This window comes from Pelobates fuscus, chromosome 5 (genome assembly GCF_036172605.1).
Source record: "Pelobates fuscus isolate aPelFus1 chromosome 5, aPelFus1.pri, whole genome shotgun sequence".
NCBI lineage: Eukaryota > Metazoa > Chordata > Amphibia > Anura > Pelobatidae > Pelobates > Pelobates fuscus.
The window spans coordinates 3,089,370-3,110,746 of NC_086321.1; the positions used below are offsets into that span (position 1 = coordinate 3,089,370).

At 45.6% G+C, this 21,377-nt stretch overlaps 1 protein-coding gene across 2 annotated transcripts in view; it reads left to right on the plus strand.

The window, feature by feature from the left end:
• NPR2 (natriuretic peptide receptor 2) overlaps positions 1-21,377 on the plus strand; it is a 266,856-nt gene that overhangs the window by 157,934 nt on the left and 87,545 nt on the right. For both annotated transcript variants that reach the window (XM_063453527.1, XM_063453528.1), the window contains exons 8-11: positions 11,880-12,000; positions 16,147-16,221; positions 18,515-18,592; positions 18,710-18,814. In XM_063453527.1, the coding sequence (XP_063309597.1) occupies positions 11,880-12,000; positions 16,147-16,221; positions 18,515-18,592; positions 18,710-18,814 (379 nt within the window). The remainder of the gene's footprint in view (positions 1-11,879; positions 12,001-16,146; positions 16,222-18,514; positions 18,593-18,709; positions 18,815-21,377) is intronic.

A 21,377-nucleotide genomic window follows, 5' to 3' on the forward strand; every position in this document is an offset into this window, starting at 1 on the left:
CGAGGTTGGTTTCACCACACTTCTCCCCTTTACCCCCTAGACTAACAGGGTATCTGACCTCCTGCCGGTCAGTGCCCTGGTTAGTCCAGCAACCCACCCACGAAGCACAAACAGCAGTACAGCCCACCCACAATAAATGGTTACTCCACCTGGATAACGTGGGAACTTGTCCATGTCCAGGCTGTACGGGAAACTGGTAGGCTGCCTTGGTGGGTTGCTGAGAGGGCAGAGACCAGCGGTACTCTGCCCTGGTGCCAGCGCTACTATGGAAGTAGCTTGGTTGGAGCCTTGTTGTGGAAGGGGGAGACCGATTGTCTCCCCTCTGCATACACCGCTCTGTGGCTGGGAAACAGGACCGACTGTCCCTACCCCTTGTGCTGTAAGTGCAGAGACTACGGTCCCATCTGCACAGTTGTGGGGCTTAACATCTCCCCTTGGTGGGTTAGGCTGCCGCTGGGGAGAAGGGGTAACAATCTCCTTTCCCTGAACTGTAGACTGCCGCTGGAGAGAGGGTAGACACGCTCCTCTCCCTGATACTCTCTCAGCAGGTGGAGGGGGGACTAACTGTCTCCCCTTTCAATATTTTGTCCTGCGGCTGGGGTGCGAGACCGACGGTCTCTGCTTCCTTCAGGACACTCTGCCGCTGGGGAGGAAGGACGGCACCTTCTGCTCCCTGGGGTACACACTGCCGCTGGGGAGGAAGGATGGCACCTTCAGCTGCCTGGGATACACACTGCTGCTGGGGAGGAAGGACGGCACCTTCTGCTCCCTGGGGTACACACTGCTGCTGGGGAGGAAGGACTGCACCTTCTGCTCCCTAGGGTACACACTGCCGCTGGGGAGGAAGGACAACACCTTCAGCTCCCTGTAACGCACTCTGCTGCTGGGGAGGAAGGACGGCACCTTCTGCTCCCTGGGGTACACACTGCCGCTGGGGAGGAAGGACGGCACCTTCTGCTCCCTGGGATACACACTGCCGCTGGGGAGGAAGGACGACACCTTCAGCTCCCTGTGACACACACTGCCGCTGGGGAGAAGGGACGGCACCTTCAGCTCCCTGGGATACACACTGCCGCTGGGGAGGAAGGACGGCACCTTCAACTCCCTGGGATACATACCGCCGCTGGGGAGGAAGGAGGGCACCTTCAGCTCCCTGTGAGACACACGGCCGCTGGGTAGGAAGGACGACACCTTCAGCTCCCTGGGGTACACACTGCCGCTGGGGAGGAAAGACGACACCTTTGACTCCCCGTAACGCACTCAGCCGCTGGGGAGGGCGGACGACACCCCTGGCTCGATCTGCCATGCCCTGCAGGTACTCTGTTGTTAATTTCCTCACGAACTGCACGGATTCCTCCGGAGGAAGGACGACACCTTCAGCTCCCTGTAACGCACTCTGCCGCTGGGGAGGAAGGACGGCACCTTCAGCTCCATGGGATACACACTGCCGCTGGGGAGGAAGGACGGAACCTTCTGCTCCCTGGGGTACACACTGCCACTGGGGAGGAAGGACGGCACCTTCTGCTCCCTGGGGTACACACTGCCGCTGGGGAGGAAGGACGGCACCTTCTGCTCCCTGGGATACACACTGCCACTGGGGAGGAAGGACGGCACCTTCAGCTCCCTGGGATACATACCGCCGCTGGGGAGGAAGGACGGCACCTTCAGCTCCCTGTGACACACACGGCCGCTGGGTAGGAAGGACGACACCTTCAGCTCCCTGGGGAACACACTGCCGCTGGGGAGGAAAGACGACACCTTTGACTCCCCGTAACGCACTCAGCTGCTGGGGAGGGCGGACGACACCCCTGGCTCGATCTGCCATGACCTGCAGGTACTCTGCTGTTAATTTCCTCACAAACTGCACGTATTCCTCCGGAGGGTTGGGTACGAGGAAAATCAGCCGTGATCTCAGCTCTTTGTCAAACTCCTCCTGCGTGGAGCTGGGCGCAATGCTTGTTGAAGTTGCTTCTTTTGTAGATAGGGGCACTGTACGGGTACTGGCGTTGCCCTCACTTTGTAATCCAAGGAATGGTGTTGCCCTGTAGCTGTCCTTCTGGGCTGTGGAAATGATCCCGCCGCTTGCCACCAATTGTAACGGACTGTTTTGCTCACCAGAGGTTAAAAAACGTTTAGGCGATAATCCCCTTCCAGATAGACAAGCAGCTACTGCAATCACCAATCTCCCGAACTGCAAACTGCACGAATTCACCAACTCCCGAACAAGAGACACACGAACACTGGAAGCAGCCGAACAGGAAAAGCCCTATGAACAGCTTACACTCCTGGCAATCGGCATACAATCAAATTCCCCCCAAGAATGAGACAACACTTCACTTTGAGGGTTAAGCAGGAACTCATTTACTGGGGCTAATACCTCTCCCTATACAAGCAAGCATTCTGCTAGCATTTCCTGCTGCTCTATTACATTGTCTGCCTACCTTTAAGTCATCAGAAATAATCACCCCTAAATCCCTTTCCTCAGATGTTGAGGTTAGGACTCTATCAAATATTCTGTACTCTGCCCTGTACTCTGGGTTTTTACGTTCAAGATGCATTATCTTGCACTTATCCACATTAAATGTCAGTTGCCACATCTCTGACCATTTTTCTAGTTTACCTAAATCATTAGCCATTTGGCTTATCCCTCCTGGAACATCAACCCTGTTACATATCTTCGTATCATCAGCAAAAATACATACCTTACCATCAATACCTTCTGCAATATCACTAATAAAAATATTAAAGAGAATGGGTCCAAGTACAGATCCCTGAGGTACCCTACTGGTGACAAACCCAAGCTTCGAATATACTCCATTGACTACAACCCTCTATTGCCTGTCACTCAGCCACTGCCTTACCCATTCAACAATATTGGAATCCAAACTTAAATATTGCAGTTTATTGATAAGCCTTCTATGTGCAACAGTGTCAAAAGCCTTACTGAAATCTAGGTAAGCAATGTCTACTGCACCACCCTGATCTATAATTTTAGTTACCCAATCAAAAAAATCAATAAGATTAGTTTGGCCCTTAAGTAAATCCATGTTGTCTCTGATCTTGAAATCCATGTGTTTTTAGATGTTCAACAATCCTATCCTTTAACATGGTTTTCACTCCTTGTAACGGCTACCCAGGTAGAGAGAGGGTATCTGCCGTTGGAGACGTCCTTTTCCCTGCAAGCTGCTGTGGAGAAGTAAAGCTGGCGTAATCCCATCCACGATATCCAGAGTGAGAGTCAGGTTCAGCTGAAACAGAGCAGAGTAATATTCCCAAATAATCCCCTTCCAAGAACGAGACAAGGCTACGTTTCGAAGGGTCAAGAAGAACTGAGGACTGGGACACCCAGCCTGCTTTTTATTACAAAAAGTACACACAGGAAACACCCAGGGGGGAGGCATAAAATAACCAATAACAGAATAGTACAGCCCACAGGTTCCCTCCCCTCTGCTTGGGAGATAATTGAGTTTCCTACTATATCTACTCAATTATTAAGCTAAAACTTACACATTTTTATACATGTTTATGCACTTTCATAACTTTCCCATTTTGCTTAGTACATTAATAAAACTTACATTTTTATGCACAACATAAATTGTGGAACGACATATTCAAAATTCGTGAGAATCCGTACAGTGGTTCCAGAAATATTAAAAAGTCCCTTTGGACCGACCGTACGCCTGTTTGCATGCCCAAAAACAGTTCCACAGATTCAGACTGTGTGGTCGGTCTATTTCTGTCCGGAAAATCGGTAAAGTCCCATCCGAAGTCGGTGTTCGAATATTCGAACGCACTTCGACTTTTGTCGAAGTGTCGAAGTCAAATGCGGTTAAAACTTCTGCTGTGGTCGCTAGTCGAGTGGCGATCTATTTTCCCTGAAAAGATGACAAAGTCCCATTCGAACGGGTGTTCGAACGTTCGAACGGGACTTAGTCTCCAGCTGTGGTGTCGAAGGATAGGGGAAGGTACAGGTCACCGCTGACCGCGTTCGACTGCACTAAAATGGCCGCCGCCACGTGTTCGGCTGTAATGGCGGCCACTTCAACGGCTTCGCCACTTCGACGGCTTCGGCACTTCGACTGCATTCGAAGTGCCAGTTAAAAGTATGCTTTAATCCCACATCAAGGTGGTCCGGTGTTCGGTAGAAATATACTGATAAAACAAATGAGTCCAAACTACCGAACAAATGATTTATAATGTAATTCACTGTATTATTCCACAGAGCTCAGGAGATGATAATGTTCTGTTACACTCCTCCCTATTACCTTTCTTGTGAATGGGCACAACATTTGCCAACTTCCAATCTTCTGGGACTACTCCTGTTATCAATGATTGGTTAAATAAATCTGTTAATGGTTTTGCTAGTACACCACTAAGCTCTTTTAATAGCTTTGGGTGTATTCCATCAGGTTCCATTGACTTATTTGTCTTTACTTTTTGACAGTTGAAATAGAACCTCTTCCTCTGTAAACTCACATGTAATAAATGACTAATTTATCCTTTTTCTTATTTGAGGTCGCTTTCCTTAATTTTCATCTGTAAATACCGAACAAAATTATTCATTGAGGCAGTCAGCTAGTGTCACGTTTAAACATTTGTTATGAAGGAACACAACTGCAGATTTCGTATAGTTGAATATTTATTAACGAAAGTAAAAGGAAAAGACTTTAATTCCAATTTACAGGTACTGTAGCTTTAAGTAGTAAACGATAACTGAAGTCCACAATTACAGGCACTGTAGCTTTAAGGAGTAAATGATAACTGAAGTCCACAGTTACAGGCACTGTAGCTTTAAGGAGTAAACGGTAGTAAATTGCAGACATTGAATCAATAAAGAGTCTCTTAGTAGAGTTAACGGTTTAGGTGATAAGTAATTACAATAGCTGTTCCATACTTTAACTGAAGCAAGACAGATGCAGATAACTGATAAGAAGTATGAGTTGAAGTTAGCTGTAACGGGATTGTTTTTACCGAAGGACTTTTGGAGACAGGTAATAACAGCTTTTAGATGCAACTCTTATCACATTGGTTTTACTTAGCTTCCGGCACATAGAACACTGGTTCCCGAGATCTCCTCAGAGGCGTATGAAGAGTGTTTAATCTTTAGTCGTGGATGAGGAGAGGTGAAGGGAACTTTGCAGAGTCTTTCAGTCCGGTCTGGTAGCAGAGGCTTTCACCATGAAGTTGTAGCCGGGTTGTGAGTAAGGAACGTAGTTCAATAATCCAGCCCTGATCAGCTGGTGCAGTCAGATTAAATAGGCAGACTGTGTCATAAAGGGGTGTGGCTAGGCTCCGTGGAACCAGGAAGTAAGAGGATACCATAGTTAAGGCATGACAGTACCCCCTCTTTAATGAGCAACCTCTGGGTGCTATTGACTTGGTTTAGAAGGGTAACGCTTGTGAAATTTGGAAACCAATTTGTCAGCATGAACGACAGAGGAGTTTTCCCATGTATCTTCATCAATTCCATATCCTTTCCATCTGATGAGGTATTGTAAGGAGCCACGATGGATCCTTGAATCCACTATACTTTGAATTTCGTATTCTTCTTCACCCTGGACCAATATGGGATCAGGAGAAGTAGTGACATTTCTTTGGAAAGGGTCAGGATGATAAGGCTTTAGCAAGGACACATGTTTGGATCTTTGGCATACAGAACAGGAATTGACATAAGATTCAATAGTTTGGTCTTGACGAGGCCACCAATAGTATCTTTTAGACAATTCAAGGGTCTTTTTCATACCTGGATGACCTGCCAGAGGAGAATCATGAATAATTTCAAGTACTTTAATTCTGAAAGAGGGAGGTACATAAATCCGGTCTTTAAAATAGTAGAGACCGTTTTTCTTGGATAATTTACTTGATTTAGGAAGTTCAAGAGCGTCTTCACTGAGACCTTTAACGTCGTCGATAAGAGAAGATAGGATTCCAATGACTGTAGGAGGAGGAGACTCCAATTCGGTGTCAGAACAACATGAGGTTTTAGCTGGTTCTTTCGTAGACTGGAGAATTGGAATACGTTGCAAGCATGTTTTCTTGCAATAATCAGAATCAAATGCAAGAGAGAAGGGAAACCATGAGATTTGAGGGTTGTGGTTCCTTAACCAGTTGATCCCTAATATAATAGGAAATAATGGTGATGAGATGACATCAAATATAAGACTTTCCGTATGAGTATGATTGATGGTTACTTTTAGAGGGATGGATTCATGAAGTATTGGTCCCGATGAGATGAGGGACCCGTCAATCACTTTAACAGGTACAGAAGTTCTTTTACGAACACAAGGAATTTTATTCTTTGTTACAAAGGCTGAGTCGATGAATACTCCATTTGCACCAGAATCGATAACAGCCTTGGTTATAATTCTTTTATTGTCCCACTGTAATACAAGAACGATAGGGGACATTTGAGTATTTGCTGTAGAGGGAAGTACACTTAGGATGGAAGAGGCGTGAGACTGCCTTCTGCCTTTTATCCGTTTCAATGAAGGACAATCAGAGACTAAATGAACTTGAGAGGCACAATACATGCATAGGTTTAATTGACGTCTTCGATTTTTCTCTTCAGGAGTGAGGGGACTTCTTATTATCCCTATTTCCATAGGTTCGATTGGTATGGAAGTCTTATCTGGAGCTTTTGAGGGAGTGAAAGGTTTGCGGTCTTTTGAATGTGAAAGGGCTTTTTCGGCATTTCTTTCTCTTAATCTTCTGTCAATGCTGATTGATAGGCGAATTAGAGCGTTCAAATTAGTAGGGAGTTCTGTTCTAGATAATTCATCTTTTACAGCTTCCGATAAACCAATTCGAAATTGGTTGCGCAATGTGATGTCATTCCATTGCGTTTCTATAGCCCATCTTTTAAATTCAGCAATGTAATCTTCAACGGGTCTATTTCTTTGCTGTAGTGTTCTGATTGTTAAATCAGCTGTAGCTTGTTTGTTAGGATCTTCATAGAGAAGAGACATGGCTTCAAAAAATTCATCCAGTGAATCTAAAATGGGGTCATCGTTTTCCAGAAAGGAATGAGCCCATGACATAGGTTCACCTCTTAGAAAGGAAATAACCGAACAAACTTTAGTTCTTTCTGTAGGATAGGATCTAGGTTTCAAAGCAATTAAAAGTTTGCAAGAGTTGAGGAACTCCCTGTATCTGGAACGATCTCCATAGAACTTTTCAGGGTTACACACAGCAGGATCACTAGCCGAGTGCAGAGTAGTATGAGGAGTATGAGTTTGTAAATCTCTGATATAAGTGAGAAGTCTTTCATTAGTAACTTGCAGGTCTTGCACACTTTGGGCTAGTGCATTAACTCTTTGATTCAGCGTAGCTATAGTAGAATCGAAATCTGCTGGATCCATTACAGGGGCTGGATTATTCTGTCACGTTTAAACATTTGTTATGAAGGAACACAACTGCAGATTTCGTATAGTTGAATATTTATTAACGAAAGTAAAAGGAAAAGACTTTAATTCCAATTTACAGGTACTGTAGCTTTAAGTAGTAAACGATAACTGAAGTCCACAATTACAGGCACTGTAGCTTTAAGGAGTAAATGATAACTGAAGTCCACAGTTACAGGCACTGTAGCTTTAAGGAGTAAACGGTAGTAAATTGCAGACATTGAATCAATAAAGAGTCTCTTAGTAGAGTTAACGGTTTAGGTGATAAGTAATTACAATAGCTGTTCCATACTTTAACTGAAGCAAGACAGATGCAGATAACTGATAAGAAGTATGAGTTGAAGTTAGCTGTAACGGGATTGTTTTTACCGAAGGACTTTTGGAGACAGGTAATAACAGCTTTTAGATGCAACTCTTATCACATTGGTTTTACTTAGCTTCCGGCACATAGAACACTGGTTCCCGAGATCTCCTCAGAGGCGGATGAAGAGTGTTTAATCCTTAGTCGTGGATGAGGAGAGGTGAAGGGAACTTTGCAGAGTCTTTCAGTCCGGTCTGGTAGCAGAGGCTTTCACCATGAAGTTGTAGCCGGGTTGTGAGTAAGGAACGTAGTTCAATAATCCAGCCCTGATCAGCTGGTGCAGTCAGATTAAATAGGCAGACTGTGTCATAAAGGGGTGTGGCTAGGCTCCGTGGAACCAGGAAGTAAGAGGATACCATAGTTAAGGCATGACAGCTAGACCTTTATCCTCTTCTACATACCTTACTTCTTTTGTTTTTAATCTAACTAATCCTTGTTTTACTTTTCTTTTCTCATTTATGTATCTAAAAAAAGTTTTTGCCCCCCTTTTTTACTAACTGTGCTATTTTCTCTTCTGTGTGTGATTTGGAAGCTCTTATAACTTGCTTAGCCTCTTTCTGCCTAATCTTATAGATCATTCTGTCTTCTTCACTCTGGGTTTTTTTATAATTACTAAATGCTAACTTTTTGTTTTTTTTTACCATTTTGGCCACATCTGCAGAGTACCACATGGGTTTCTTGAATTTTTTGCTTTTACTGACAAGCCTAATGCAATTTTCTGTTGCCTTCAGTAGTGTAACTTTTAAATAATCTCATTTCTCTAGGACTCCATTTAAATTGCTCCAGTCTGATAATGACTCCTTTACACATATTCTAATTTTAGAAAAGTCTGTTTTTCTAAAGTCTAAAACTTTTGTTTTTGTGTGGTGTGACTCAGGCACTGTTCTAATATTAAACCACACTGACTGATGATCACTGGATCCTAAACTTTCACCTACAGTAATATCGGATACCAAATCTCCATTTGTTAACACTAAATCTAGTATGGCCTCTTTACGAGTTGGCTCCTCAACGACTTGTTTTAGAGACAATCCCAGTAGGGAGTTTAGAATATGTGTGCTCCTGGCACAAGCAGCTATTTTTGTTTTCTAGTTCACATCAGGAAGATTAAAGTCACCCATGATGATAACTTCCCCCTTCATTGTCATTTTAGCTATTACCTCAACTAGTAGATTATCTAACTCTTCAATTTGTCCTGGGGGCCTATAAATCACACCTACACGAATTACTGTGTGATTACCAAATTCTAACGTAACCCAAACGGACTCTATGTTCACCTCACTAACCTTTATTAGGCTAGATTTTATGCTATCCTTCTCATACAGGTCCACCCCTCCTCTTTCCTGCCATCCCTGTCTTTTCTATATAAAGAGTACCCTGGTATTGCTATGTCCCAGTCATTTTTCTCATTATACCATGTCTCAGTAACAGCGACTAAATCTACACTATCAGTTGCCATTATTGCCACAAGTTCATGGATCTTATTCCCTAAACTGCGAGCATTTGTAGACATGACTCTAAGCTTATCATTTTTTAACACACTTGCTACAGGCACCTTCTGTCCTTGTTTTGGGGATCAATTGGATTGATGTTTTATCACTAGACATGTGCAATTCGTTTCGGTACAAATATGAATTCGGATGAATTTCGGAAAATTCGGACATTCGGGTACTTCTTTCAGCCTTTTGGTAGATAACTCCCTAATACCGTGGGAATTAGGGAGTTATCTACCAAGTGGCTGCAAGAGAAGTCCCGAGGTGCCGAAGTCCCGAAATTCTGAAATGCTGAAGTTCCAAAATTCCGAAGTGTCGAAGTTGCCGAATTTCCGAAGTGTTGAAGTGCTGAAGTGTCGAAGTGCCGAAGTGTCAAAGTTCTGAAGTCTTGAAGTGCCGAATTGCCGAAGTCCCGAATTGCGAAAATCCCGAATTTTGGAATGCCAAACCGAACCGAAAATTTTCCCCATGCACATGCCTATTTATCACCCTTTTGCCCCCTCCTCCTAGTTTAAATACATCCTAGCAAAAACCTCTGAACTGCTCACTGAGAACATTTGTTCCCTTTTGAGAAAGATGCAAACCATCTTTTTTGTACAGTTTATTCCCATTCCAAACAGAGCTACCATGAGAAATAAAGCCAAATCCTTGCTCCCGACACCATTCACCAAGCCACAAGTTAAAGTCCCTAATACGCATCTGCCTGTCGTTCTGAGTGTTATGCACAGGCAGAACTTCAGAGAATGACAGTGTGGAAGCAACCTGCCGTATATCATTGGCAAAAACACTAAAAACGTCCTTAACCTCTGAAACCTCATTGCAAGCCAAGTAATTTGTCCCTAGATGGACAAGTACATCCAATTTGCCTTCCTGCTTTGCTCGCTTAACAATATTACAGATACGTCTCCTGTCTCTGTAAACAGTAGCTCCGGGAAGACACCTCACAAGACCTCCATTGTCCATCTCCACACCTCTTATGATGGAATCCCCTAACAACAACTGCTTTCTATTAGGCCTCACCATAGTCTCCAAGCCTATTTCCACAACACCACAAGCCTCAGTGCCTCTCTCCACAACACCACTAGCCTCAATGCCTCTCTCCACAACACCACTAGCCTCAGTGCCTCTCTCCACAACACCACTAGCCTTAATGCCTCTCTCCACAACACCACTACCCTCAGTGACTGTCTCTATATCACCATTACACTCTGAAAGTGCAGAAAATTAATTATGTAGAGCAACAGACTGTGCAAAATGCCTTTTATCCACAACTCTAAGTCTACCAGATCCTACAGTGATCCATCTGACATTCCTAGTATGTCTCTGCGGCAGTGGCTTTGCAGCAGTTCCAGCCTGAGTTTGTTTACCAGATAATTTACAAATCTCAGACTTCAAAAATACAATCTCCTGCTGGAAGATAGATAACTGTCTACAGATTAGACAACAACCAAACCTCCAAAAAGTGGAACGTGAAACAAATGCATAGCAACTATTACACTGAACTAAGTCTGCCATTCCAATGAGGTGAATAATTTAAATCAAACAAATCTTAACTTTTTATTATCCTCCTGAATACCTCAGATTACCTCCAGAATATCTCCAACCACACTTAGAAGCAACACTTAGATGAAGCAACCAAGCTCTATTAGCCAAGCTAATGACAACTACCCTTATATACTCCTAAAATCACCTCCCACTAGGAATGTTTAACACCTGGGTAGGCCTCTGCTTATTAGCAAACAATAGCTAATTTAAACAGCAATCAATAGCAAGTAGCTACCTAATCCAATCAAATGCCTTATAATTACCAACAGGAAATCAAACCCTGATTACCTTACACAATGGGTTAAAATAATTAGCACAGGCAGGAAAATATAAAGTTTTACACAATATTCATAACCTTACAAGTATGCATCACGTTCACACTTACATTTTCATAATCAGCATACTCCAAATACAAACATACGTCAAAATCATCCAAATTGGTCCAGTGGGTCAAAAGATAGATCGACGTCCTTTGTGACCAAATGAAGCATGGCTTTTCTGCCCAAAACCAGTTCCACAGAGTCTTCTATCCTGGAGATACAGAGGACAGAGACAAAACTCCATTAGCCACATGGTAGCAAAAGACAATAAAATACATAAAAATATATAACTGTGCAGCTATTGCATAAAACAGGTACATTCAACATATCCCCAGATAGCTTAGATCTGAGCGCACATTATTATTGAATGTCAGATCACATACATACAGTTCAATTGCCATGGAGCCAAAGTCTTTCACATAGTCTTTCGTTATACGAATGGGCTCCATGGCATAGCTATCTGGGGTAACACTGCTCACCTAGGGAAAGTACAGAATGACCCGGCTTTTGGGTCTTTGCAGGGGAAAATCAAGCATTTCAACAGGGGGGCATAGTCACAGGGCAGGAGGCTGGCAATCAGGCACCTCCAAAAACCAGTGGCGAGGTCACTTTCGCCACAATACTGACAGCAGGTTATCTTGTCTCTGTACTCTGCTATGGTATATGTTCTCTCTATTTATACTGACAGCAGGGTTATCCTGTCTCTGTACACTGCTATGGTATATGTTCTCTAGCTCCTGTCTCGATTGTCTATTTGCAGGAAATTTATGTTGGAGAAAGAGTTGGCCAGCATGCTTTGGAGGATCCGATGGGATGAACTGCAGTTTGGGAATTCTGAACGATATCACAAGTGTGCTGGGAGCCGCCTCACTCTATCACTAGTGAGAAAAACATTTAACAATAACTCTCTCGTACAGCTGCCCCCCCTATAGCCCCATATAGCGCTGATCCCTATAACTTCACCTATGGCCCCGTACAGCTCTCCCCCCTATAGCCCCATATAGCGCTGATCCCTATAACCTCACCTATGGCCCCGTACAGCTCTCCCCCCTATAGCCCCATATACCGCTGATCCCTATAACCTCACCTATGGCTCCGTACAGCTCTCCCCCCTATAGCCCCATATAGCGCTGATCCCTATAACTTCACCTATGGCCCCAGACAGCTGTCCCCCCTATAGCTCCATATAGCGCTGATCCCTATAACTTCACCTATGGCTCCGTACAGCTCTCCCCCCTATAGCCCCATATAGCGCTGATCCCTATAACTTCACCTATGGCCCCGTACAGCTCTCCCCCCTATAGCCCCATATAGCGCTGATCCCTATTGCTTCACCTATGGCCCTGTACAGCTGTCCCCCCTATAGCCCCATATAGCACTGATCCCTATAACTTCACCTATGGCCCCGTACAGCTGTCCCCCCTATAGCTCCATATGGCGCTGATCCCTATAACTTCACCTATGGCTCCGTACAGCTCTCCCCCTATAGCCCCATATAGCACTGATCCCTATAACTTCACCTATGGCCCCGTACAGCTGTCCCCCCTTTAGCTCCATATAGCGCTGATCCCTATAATTTCATCTATGGCTCTGTACAGCTCTCCCCCTATAACTCCATATAGCGCTGATCACTATTGCTTCACCTATGGCCCCGTACAGCTCTCCCTCTATAGCCCCATATAGCACTGATCCCTATAACTTCACCTATGGCCCCGTACAGCTCTCCCCCTATAGCCCCATATAGCGCTGATCCCTATAACTTCACCTATGGCCCCGTACAGCTCTCCCCCCTATAGCCCCATATAGCACTGATCCCTATATGGCTCCGTACTGCTCTCCCCCATAGCTCCATATAGCGCTGATCCCTATTGCTTCACCTATGGCCCCGTACAGCTCTCCCCCCTAGAGCCCCATATAGCACTGATCCCTATTGCTTCACCTATGGCCCCGTACAGCTATCCCCCCTATAGCCCCATATAGCACTGATCCCTATGGCTTCACCTATGGCCCCGTACAGCTCTCCCCCTATAGCCCCATATAGCACTAATCCCTATAACTTCACCTATGGCCCCGTACAGCTCTCCCCACTATAGCTCCATATAGCGCTGATCCCTATAACTTCACCTATGGCTCCGTACAGCTCTCCCCCCTATAGCCCCATATAGCGCTGATCCCTATAACTTCACCTATGGCTCCGTACAGCTCTCCCCACTATAGCTCCATATAGCGCTGATCCCTATAACTTCACCTATGGCCCCATACAGCTCTCCCCCTATAGCTCCATATAGCACTGATCCCTATTGCTTCACCTATGGCCCCGTACAGCTCTCCCCCCTATAGCCCCATATAGCACTGATCCCTATAACTTCACCTATGGCCCCGTACAGCTCTCCCCACTCTAGCTCCATATAGCGCTGATCCCTATAACTTCACCTATGGCCCGTACAGCTCTTCCCCCCTATAGCCCCATATAGCGCTGATCCCTATAACTTCACCTATGGCTCCGTACAGCTCTCCCCACTATAGCTCCATATAGCGCTGATCCCTATAACTTCACCTATGGCCCCGTACAGCTCTTCCCCCCTATAGCCCCATATAGCGCTGATCCCTATTGCTTCACCTATGATCCCGTACAGCTCTCCCCCCTATAGCTCCATATAGCACTGATCCCTATAACTACACCTATGGCTCCGTACAGCTCTCCCCCCTATAGCTCCATATAGCGCTGATCCCTATTGCTTCACCTATGATCCTGTACAGCTCTCCCCCCTATAGCTCCATATAGCACTGATCCCTATAACTACACCTATGGCTCCGTACAGCTCCCCCCTATAGCCCCATATAGCACTGATCCCTATAACTTCACCTATGGCCCCGTACAGCTGTCCCCCCTTTAGCTCCATATAGCGCTGATCCCTTTAACTTCATCTATGGCCCCGTACAGCTCTCCCCACTATAGCCCCATATAGCGCTGATCCCTATAACTTCACCTATGGCCCCGTACAGCTCTCCCCCCTATAGCCCCATATAGCGCTGATCCCTATAACTTCACCTATGGCCCCGTACAGCTCTCCCCACTATAGCCCCATATAGCGCTGATCCCTATTGCTTCACCTATGGTTCCGTACAGCTCTCCCCACTATAGCCCCATATAGCGCTGATCCCTATAACTTCACGTATGGCTCCGTACAGCTCTCCCCACTATAGCCCCATATAGCGCTGATCCCTATAACTTCACCTATGGCTCCGTACAGCTCTCCCCACTATAGCCCCATATAGCACTGATCCCTATAACTTCACCTATGGCCCCGTACAGCTCTCCCCCTATAGCCCCATATAGCGCTGATCCGTATTGCTTCACAAATGGCTCCATACAGCTCTCCCCCTATAGCTCCATATAGCGCTGATCCCTATAACTTCACCTATGGCTCCGTACAGCTCTCCCCCTATAGCTCCATATAGCACTGATCCCTATAACTTCACCTATAGCCCCATATAGCGCTGATCCCTATTGCTTCACAAATGGCTCCGTACAGCTCTCCCCCTATAGCTCCATATAGCGCTGATCCCTATAACTTCACCTATGGCTCCGTACAGCTCTCCCCCTATAGCTCCATATAGCGCTGATCCCTATTGCTTCACCTATGGCTCCATACAGCTCTCCCCTATAGCCCCATGTAGCGCTGATCCCTATAACTTCACCTATGGCCCCGTACAGCTCTCCCCACTATAGCTCCATATATCGCTGATCCCTATTGCTTCACCTATGGCTCCGTACAGCTCTCCCTCCTATAGCTCCACATAGGGCTGATCCCTATTGCTTCACCTATGGCTTCGTACAGCTCTCCCCCCTATAGCCCCATATAGCGCTGATCCCTATGTCACCTATGGCCCCGTACAGCTCTCCCCCTATAGCTCCATATAGCGCTGATCCCTATTGCTTCACCTATGGCTCCGTACAGCTCTCCCCCTATAGCCCCATATAGCGCTGATCCCTATAACTTCACCTATGGCCCCGTACAGCTCTCCCCACTATAGCTCCATATATCGCTGATCCCTATTGCTTCACCTATGGCTCCGTACAGCTCTCCCTCCTATAGCTCCACATAGGGCTGATCCCTATTGCTTCACCTATGGCTCCGTACAGCTCTCCCCCTATAGCCCCATATAGCGCTGATCCCTATGTCACCTATGGCCCCGTACAGCTCTCCCCCTATAGCTCCATATAGCGCTGATCCCTATTGCTTCACCTATGGCCCCGTACAGCTCTCCCCCTATAGCTCCATATAGCGCTGATCCCTATAACTTCACCTATGGCCCCGTACAGCTCTCCCCCCTATAGCTCCATATAGCGCTGATCCCTATTGCTTCACCTATGGCCCCGTACAGCTCTCCCCCCTATAGCTCCATATAGCGCTGATCTCTATTGCTTCACCTATGGCCCCGTACAGCTCTCCCCCCTATAGCTCCATATAGCGCTGATCCCTATTGCTTCACCTATGGCTCCGTACAGCTCTCCCCCTATAGGCCCATATAGCGCTGATCCCTATAACTTCACCTATGGCCCCGTACAGCTCTCCCCCTATAGCTCCATATAGCGCTGATCCCTATTGCTTCACCTATGGCTCCATACAGCTCTCCCCCCTATAGCCCCATATAGCACTGATCCCTATAACTTCACCTATTGCCCCGTACAGCTCTCCCCCTATAGCCCCATATAGCACTGATCCCTATAACTTCACCTATGGCCCCGTACAGCTCTCCCCCTAAAGCCCCATACAATGCTTCATATATGGCCCTCTATAGCTCCCCCCAAAGCCCCATATAGCGCGTATCCCTATAGCTTCTTCCATATCCCAGAAAAACAAAAGATCTGAGTTTTAAAATTTCTTCCTGCTGTTTCATTGATGTTAATAAATGACTTTTGGCATCACAAAAGGTTTATTTAATGTTTCTACTTCTTTGGAGACTTGTTGTTTGTTTGTGAGCTGGTTTCTGTTGTGTATGACGGTCTCACTTTGTCCTAGAGAGGCTCCAGTTACGGTTCTTTGATGACTGCTCACGGAAAATATCAAATCTTCACCAACACCGGACACTTCAAGGTGACTAGTGATTTTATTGCAGTAAAGTAGAATGAAGACTGTCGCTATGGTTCCTTTCCAATTTATGTAGCACATTGGGGTGCCATGAAAACATTAGCTTGGTACCCTCATGTGACGGGTTCATCCTATGTGTAAAAGGTTAATATACGAGGTGGGATCCCCATTTTGTCAGCTTTGTGACACGATCATTATTGCCACAGGTTCAGGACCCCTAATTATTAAAGGGACACTATAGTCCCCAAAACAGCTTTAGCTCAATTAAGCAATTTTGGTGTATAGATCATGCCCCTGAAGTCTAACTGCTCAATTATCTGCCATTGAGCAGATCACTTTGTTGATACAGCCCTTGTCACACTTTAATTAGTCTCTGGGATATGAGATGGGGGTGGTCCCATCCGCTATCTTAATCTCTTAATTTCCTCGCACACAGATTAGAGAAGGTCACGCTATTTACATCCTCCCTGGTTTCTAGGGGGCTCAGGGAGTAACCTTATTTATTTCTATAAGTAGCGGTACTGAACGTGAGTTACCATTATTAATGATTAATGTCTTACGAATCGGTGGGTTTACCATCTCTGCTTTATGGATTGATAAATGTATACCTGTGCTATGCCGTACCTGTTTTACTGTGAGCCCCAAATAGAGGAGGCCCTTGGAATAGGAAGGATTGTGTCTGACCGTATGTATCTCTAGGGTGAGAGAGAAGCCATTGGAATGATTCATGTGGATCCAAGGGGCACAAACACATCTTTGTTTTGACCCTCAATGAGGACTCTCTTCATGCCCTCTCTGACTCAGTTGGAGGCCTTGCTGGCAAGATAATAGAGCAGTCTCTCTAATAAATAAATCATAGGCAGTCTCATTTATCTAGCTGTAATATTCTCTCTTGCTGTCTGTCTCTGTCAGTAACTCTAGACCAGTGTTTCCTGTAGCAGGGTGTCCAGATGCATCATGTTTTCAGGGACATAATTTTGTCGTATTCATGAAAAGGTAGCATTTTGTCCAGGATTCTTCATTGCCTGATTACGTAATCTAATACACCCTTTTCTGAATTCTACATACTGCAGGAAAACCCTTTCCATGTGATTTTCAATATATATATGAAACATGGGGGGGGTGGTTGCACTTACCTGAACATGCTTAAATGTGGTGCTGCTGGGGGCCATATTATACAATAAACAATACACAAGATCCAGCGCACTCTCCTATCTACTAAACAGCAACGTCAATGTAGACAGATTTTATTAGTTTTTTTAATTTTTTTTTCTAAAAACACCTAATCTAGGCCAAAAATAATGGGGATTTAGTTACATTATATGATCATACATTGCATAAGCCTGCCACAACAGGTGCCTCGTCTCAGGTCCCTATTTAGCCTTGTACTGCAGAGAGCCTCACGTGGAATTTTTTCCCAAATAAGTGGGTTAATCTCATAAGAGCAGACATTAGACTGTGAGAGTAGGACCCAACTGGGTACCTCCATTGATGGATGCTCCTAGCGCTTCTTGAGGATTCCAAGCACTCTAGCCAACACAACAACCACCGCAGGCCGAACCTCTCTTCCTTCAGAGCGAAGCAGGAATGAGCTCTTAAAAGAGCTTAGGAGTGTTTATAGCAAGGGAATATGCAGAGCATAGCAATCCCTTGCAGCAGATTCCCCCCCAATAAGAGACGGCACTCCAAATTGAGGGAGAAGTAGAAACGTCTAAAACTTTATTTTCCTTGGGACTAGCCCATATGGTCATTACTTTAACATTGCTGTGAAAACTCAATAAAATTACAAACAGGCAACATACAGTGACTTCTTATAACACAATGGCATATTTTTAAAGAGGTGGGGGAGACAAAATTTAACAGAAAATATCTCACGTGCCTGCAGAATTAGCAATATGCAAACCTACCCGAATATGCAAATAAACCAATCTTGCTATTCAGGTAGTGCATATTGCTGTTGCTACCAACAGAGGGCACTAGACAAGCTCCATAGCCAAATCCACCGAGCTGGTAGTAAACCTCAGCAGTACAGGAGAGCAGGCAATACATCCCAGGGGCCATAGTCACATGGCAGGAGGTTGGCAATCAGTCTTCTCCAATGCCCAGTGGCGAGGCTGGTTCCGCCACAATATATATATGTGATGTGTCCCTGAAAACATGGTGGATCTGGTCATCCTGCCCAGTAGGAGTCCCATTTCTCCTGACTATGTCACACACGTCACTCCTATTAAATAGTAATTTCTTGTCTTGACCTCCGCAAGCTTGTTTCTTTGTTTAAAACTGTCTGTCTCCCACACAGGGTAACGTTGTGGCCATTAAACATGTCAACAAGAAACGTATCGAGCTGACAAGACAGGTCCTGTTTGAGCTAAAACATGTATGTATGACTTCATGGTACCTTCACTAATGATTTCCTCTTAACACTGCTGAATCGAGAGACAAGACAGCTAGTCAAGCAACCTTTTCAGACATCTCTCTCTTTCTGTTACTACAGATGCGAGACGTTCAATTCAATCACCTAACGCGTTTCTTGGGCGCATGCATAGATCCCCCTAACATTTGCATTGTGACAGAGTACTGCCCCCGAGGAAGCCTGCAGGTATAGTAACCAGGGATGGGTACCTTTTAGCATGCTGATGGGTATTGGGTGACATATGTGAGGTTTAGGATTAGCACTAAACCTCTGCAATTGTAGAAGCCTGGTTTAAGAAGAATTAAGTTTATTATTATCTATATCCACCTTTCCTCTGGTTTTACAGCATAGATGAGTAAGTGTCTAAGGTAAATATTAAAAAAACAATCCAAGAACATCAAATTAAAATTATATTATGCAATAAATATACAAAGATAAACTGTTCAGAGCCAAGATTGAGTGGAAAATCTTTATTGCAAAAACAGTAGGGGTAATACCAGGGCTGGAGTCCTGCACTTTTTCCACAGCAGGAACGCCGTTCCCATTAGTAATCCTGCACAGGGCTCGAGTCCTGCAGGAACGCCGTTCCCATTGATAGTCCTGCACAGGGCTCGAGTCCAGCAGGAACGCCGTTCCTGTTGGTAGTCCTGCACAGGGCTCGAGTCCAGCAGGAACGCCGTTCCTGTTGGTAGTCCTGCACAGGGCTCGAGTCCAGCAGGAACGCCGTTCCTGTTGGTAGTCCTGCACAGGGCTCGAGTCCAGCAGGAACGACGCTCCTGAGTGTCTGGGTCAGTGTGTGTGTGTGTGTGTATGGATCCATGTTTGAGTGTCTGGCTCAGTCTGTGTGTGTATGGATCCATGTTTGAGTGTCTGGCTCAGTCTGTGTGTGTATGGATCCATGTTTGAGTGTCTGGCTCAGTCTGTGTGTGTATGGATCCATGTTTGAGTGTCTGGCTCAGTCTGTGTGTGTGTGTGTGTGTGTGTGTGTGTGTGTGTGGATCCATGTTTGAGTGTCTGGGTCAGTGTGTGTGTATGGATCCATGTTTGAGTGTATGGGTCAGTGTGTGTGTGTATGGATCCATGTTTGAGTGCCTGGGTCAGTGTGTGTGTGTATGGATCCATGTTTGAGTGTCTGGCTCAGTCTGTGTGTGTATGGATCCATGTTGAGTGTCTGGCTCAGTCTGTGTGTGTATGGATCCATGTTTGAGTGTCTGGCTCAGTGTGTGTGTGTGTGTGTATGGATCCATGTTTGAGTGTCTGGGTCAGTGTGTGTGTATGGATCCATGTTTGAGTGTCTGGGTCAGTGTGTGTGTATGTATGGATCCATGTTTGAGTGTCTGGGTCTGTCTGTGTGTGTATGGGTCAGTCTGTGTGTGTATGGATCCATGTTTGAGTTTCTGGGCCAGTCTGTGTGTGTATGGATCCATGTTTGAGTGTATGGGTCAGTGTGTGTGTGTGTATGGATCCATGTTTGAGTGTCTGGGTCAGTGTGTGTGTGTGTGGATCCATGTTTGAGTGTCTGGGTCAGTCTGTGTGTGTATGGATCCATGTTTGAGTGTCTGGCTCAGTCTGTGTGTGTATGGATCCATGTTTGAGTGTCTGGGTCAGTGTGTGTGTGTGCATAGATCCATGTTTGAGTGTCTGGGTCAGTTTGTGTGTGTATGGATCCATGTTTGAGTGTATGGGTAAGTCTGTATGTGTATGGATCCATGTTTGAATGTCTGAGTCAGTCTGTGTGTGTATGGATCCATGTTTGAGTGTCTGGGTCAGTCTGTGTGTATGGATCCATGTTTGAGTGTCTGGGTCAGTCTGTGTGTATGGATCCATGTTTGAGTGTCTGGGTCAGTCTGTGTGTGTATGGATCCATGTTTGAGTGTCTGGGTCAGTCTGTGTGTGTATGGGTCAATGTGTGTGTGGGGGGGGGGGTCTGCTTATGTGTATGGATGGGTGTGAAGAAAAGGGACATTCTTCCGACCTTTTTCTTCTATTTTTTTATGTGTTATTACCTTTGTTTTCTGCCTAAAATGGATTATTAGTTCGGCAGTTGGAAACTACCGAACCCCGACCTGCTCCTGGCTTGTTATGTTCAAAAACCCCGACAATTAAGTGTTCCCTGGGTGGCCGCTGTTCGTATAGCCGAACGCCACGTGGAAAAGAAAACGGCGGCCATCTTGTTCGCACGAGGAGAGTCAGCGGGACTTGGTCGTCGAGTGCCTGGAACTAAAATCGGACACTCGACCACACGAAGTACCGCTTGGAACTACCGAACTCCCGCTTCTACTATCTACCGAACAGCCAGAAGAGCAGCATTCGGTAGTTATGTTCGTACAGACCAGGGGAACAATCGCTACTATGAGCCAGTAGGATATATTCGGTATTTTGACCGCTTTTCACCTTTTTCCCAATTGACCGACCGCACACGCTGAATTCGTGGAACTGTTTTGGGCAGGAGCCTCGTGTGTGGTCGGTGAAACAGGTCTTCCACACTTTTCAAGAACCCCTGAACCGATCTGAGTGAAATTTTGATATGTTTGCCTCCCAGATCAGGGCTATCAGGGGATATGTATTTTGTGGGGATATCTTGTGGGGAAAGGGGTGTTCTAACTTTTGGGGAAAATGTGTGCCCTTTGCCTGGAGATAATTGATTTACTCCTTAACTTATCTCAATATCTCCCAGGCAGAGGGAGGGCGTGTATTAGTAAAATACTGTACAGTGATTGGTGAATGTATTTGTTTGTTCTGGGACGTC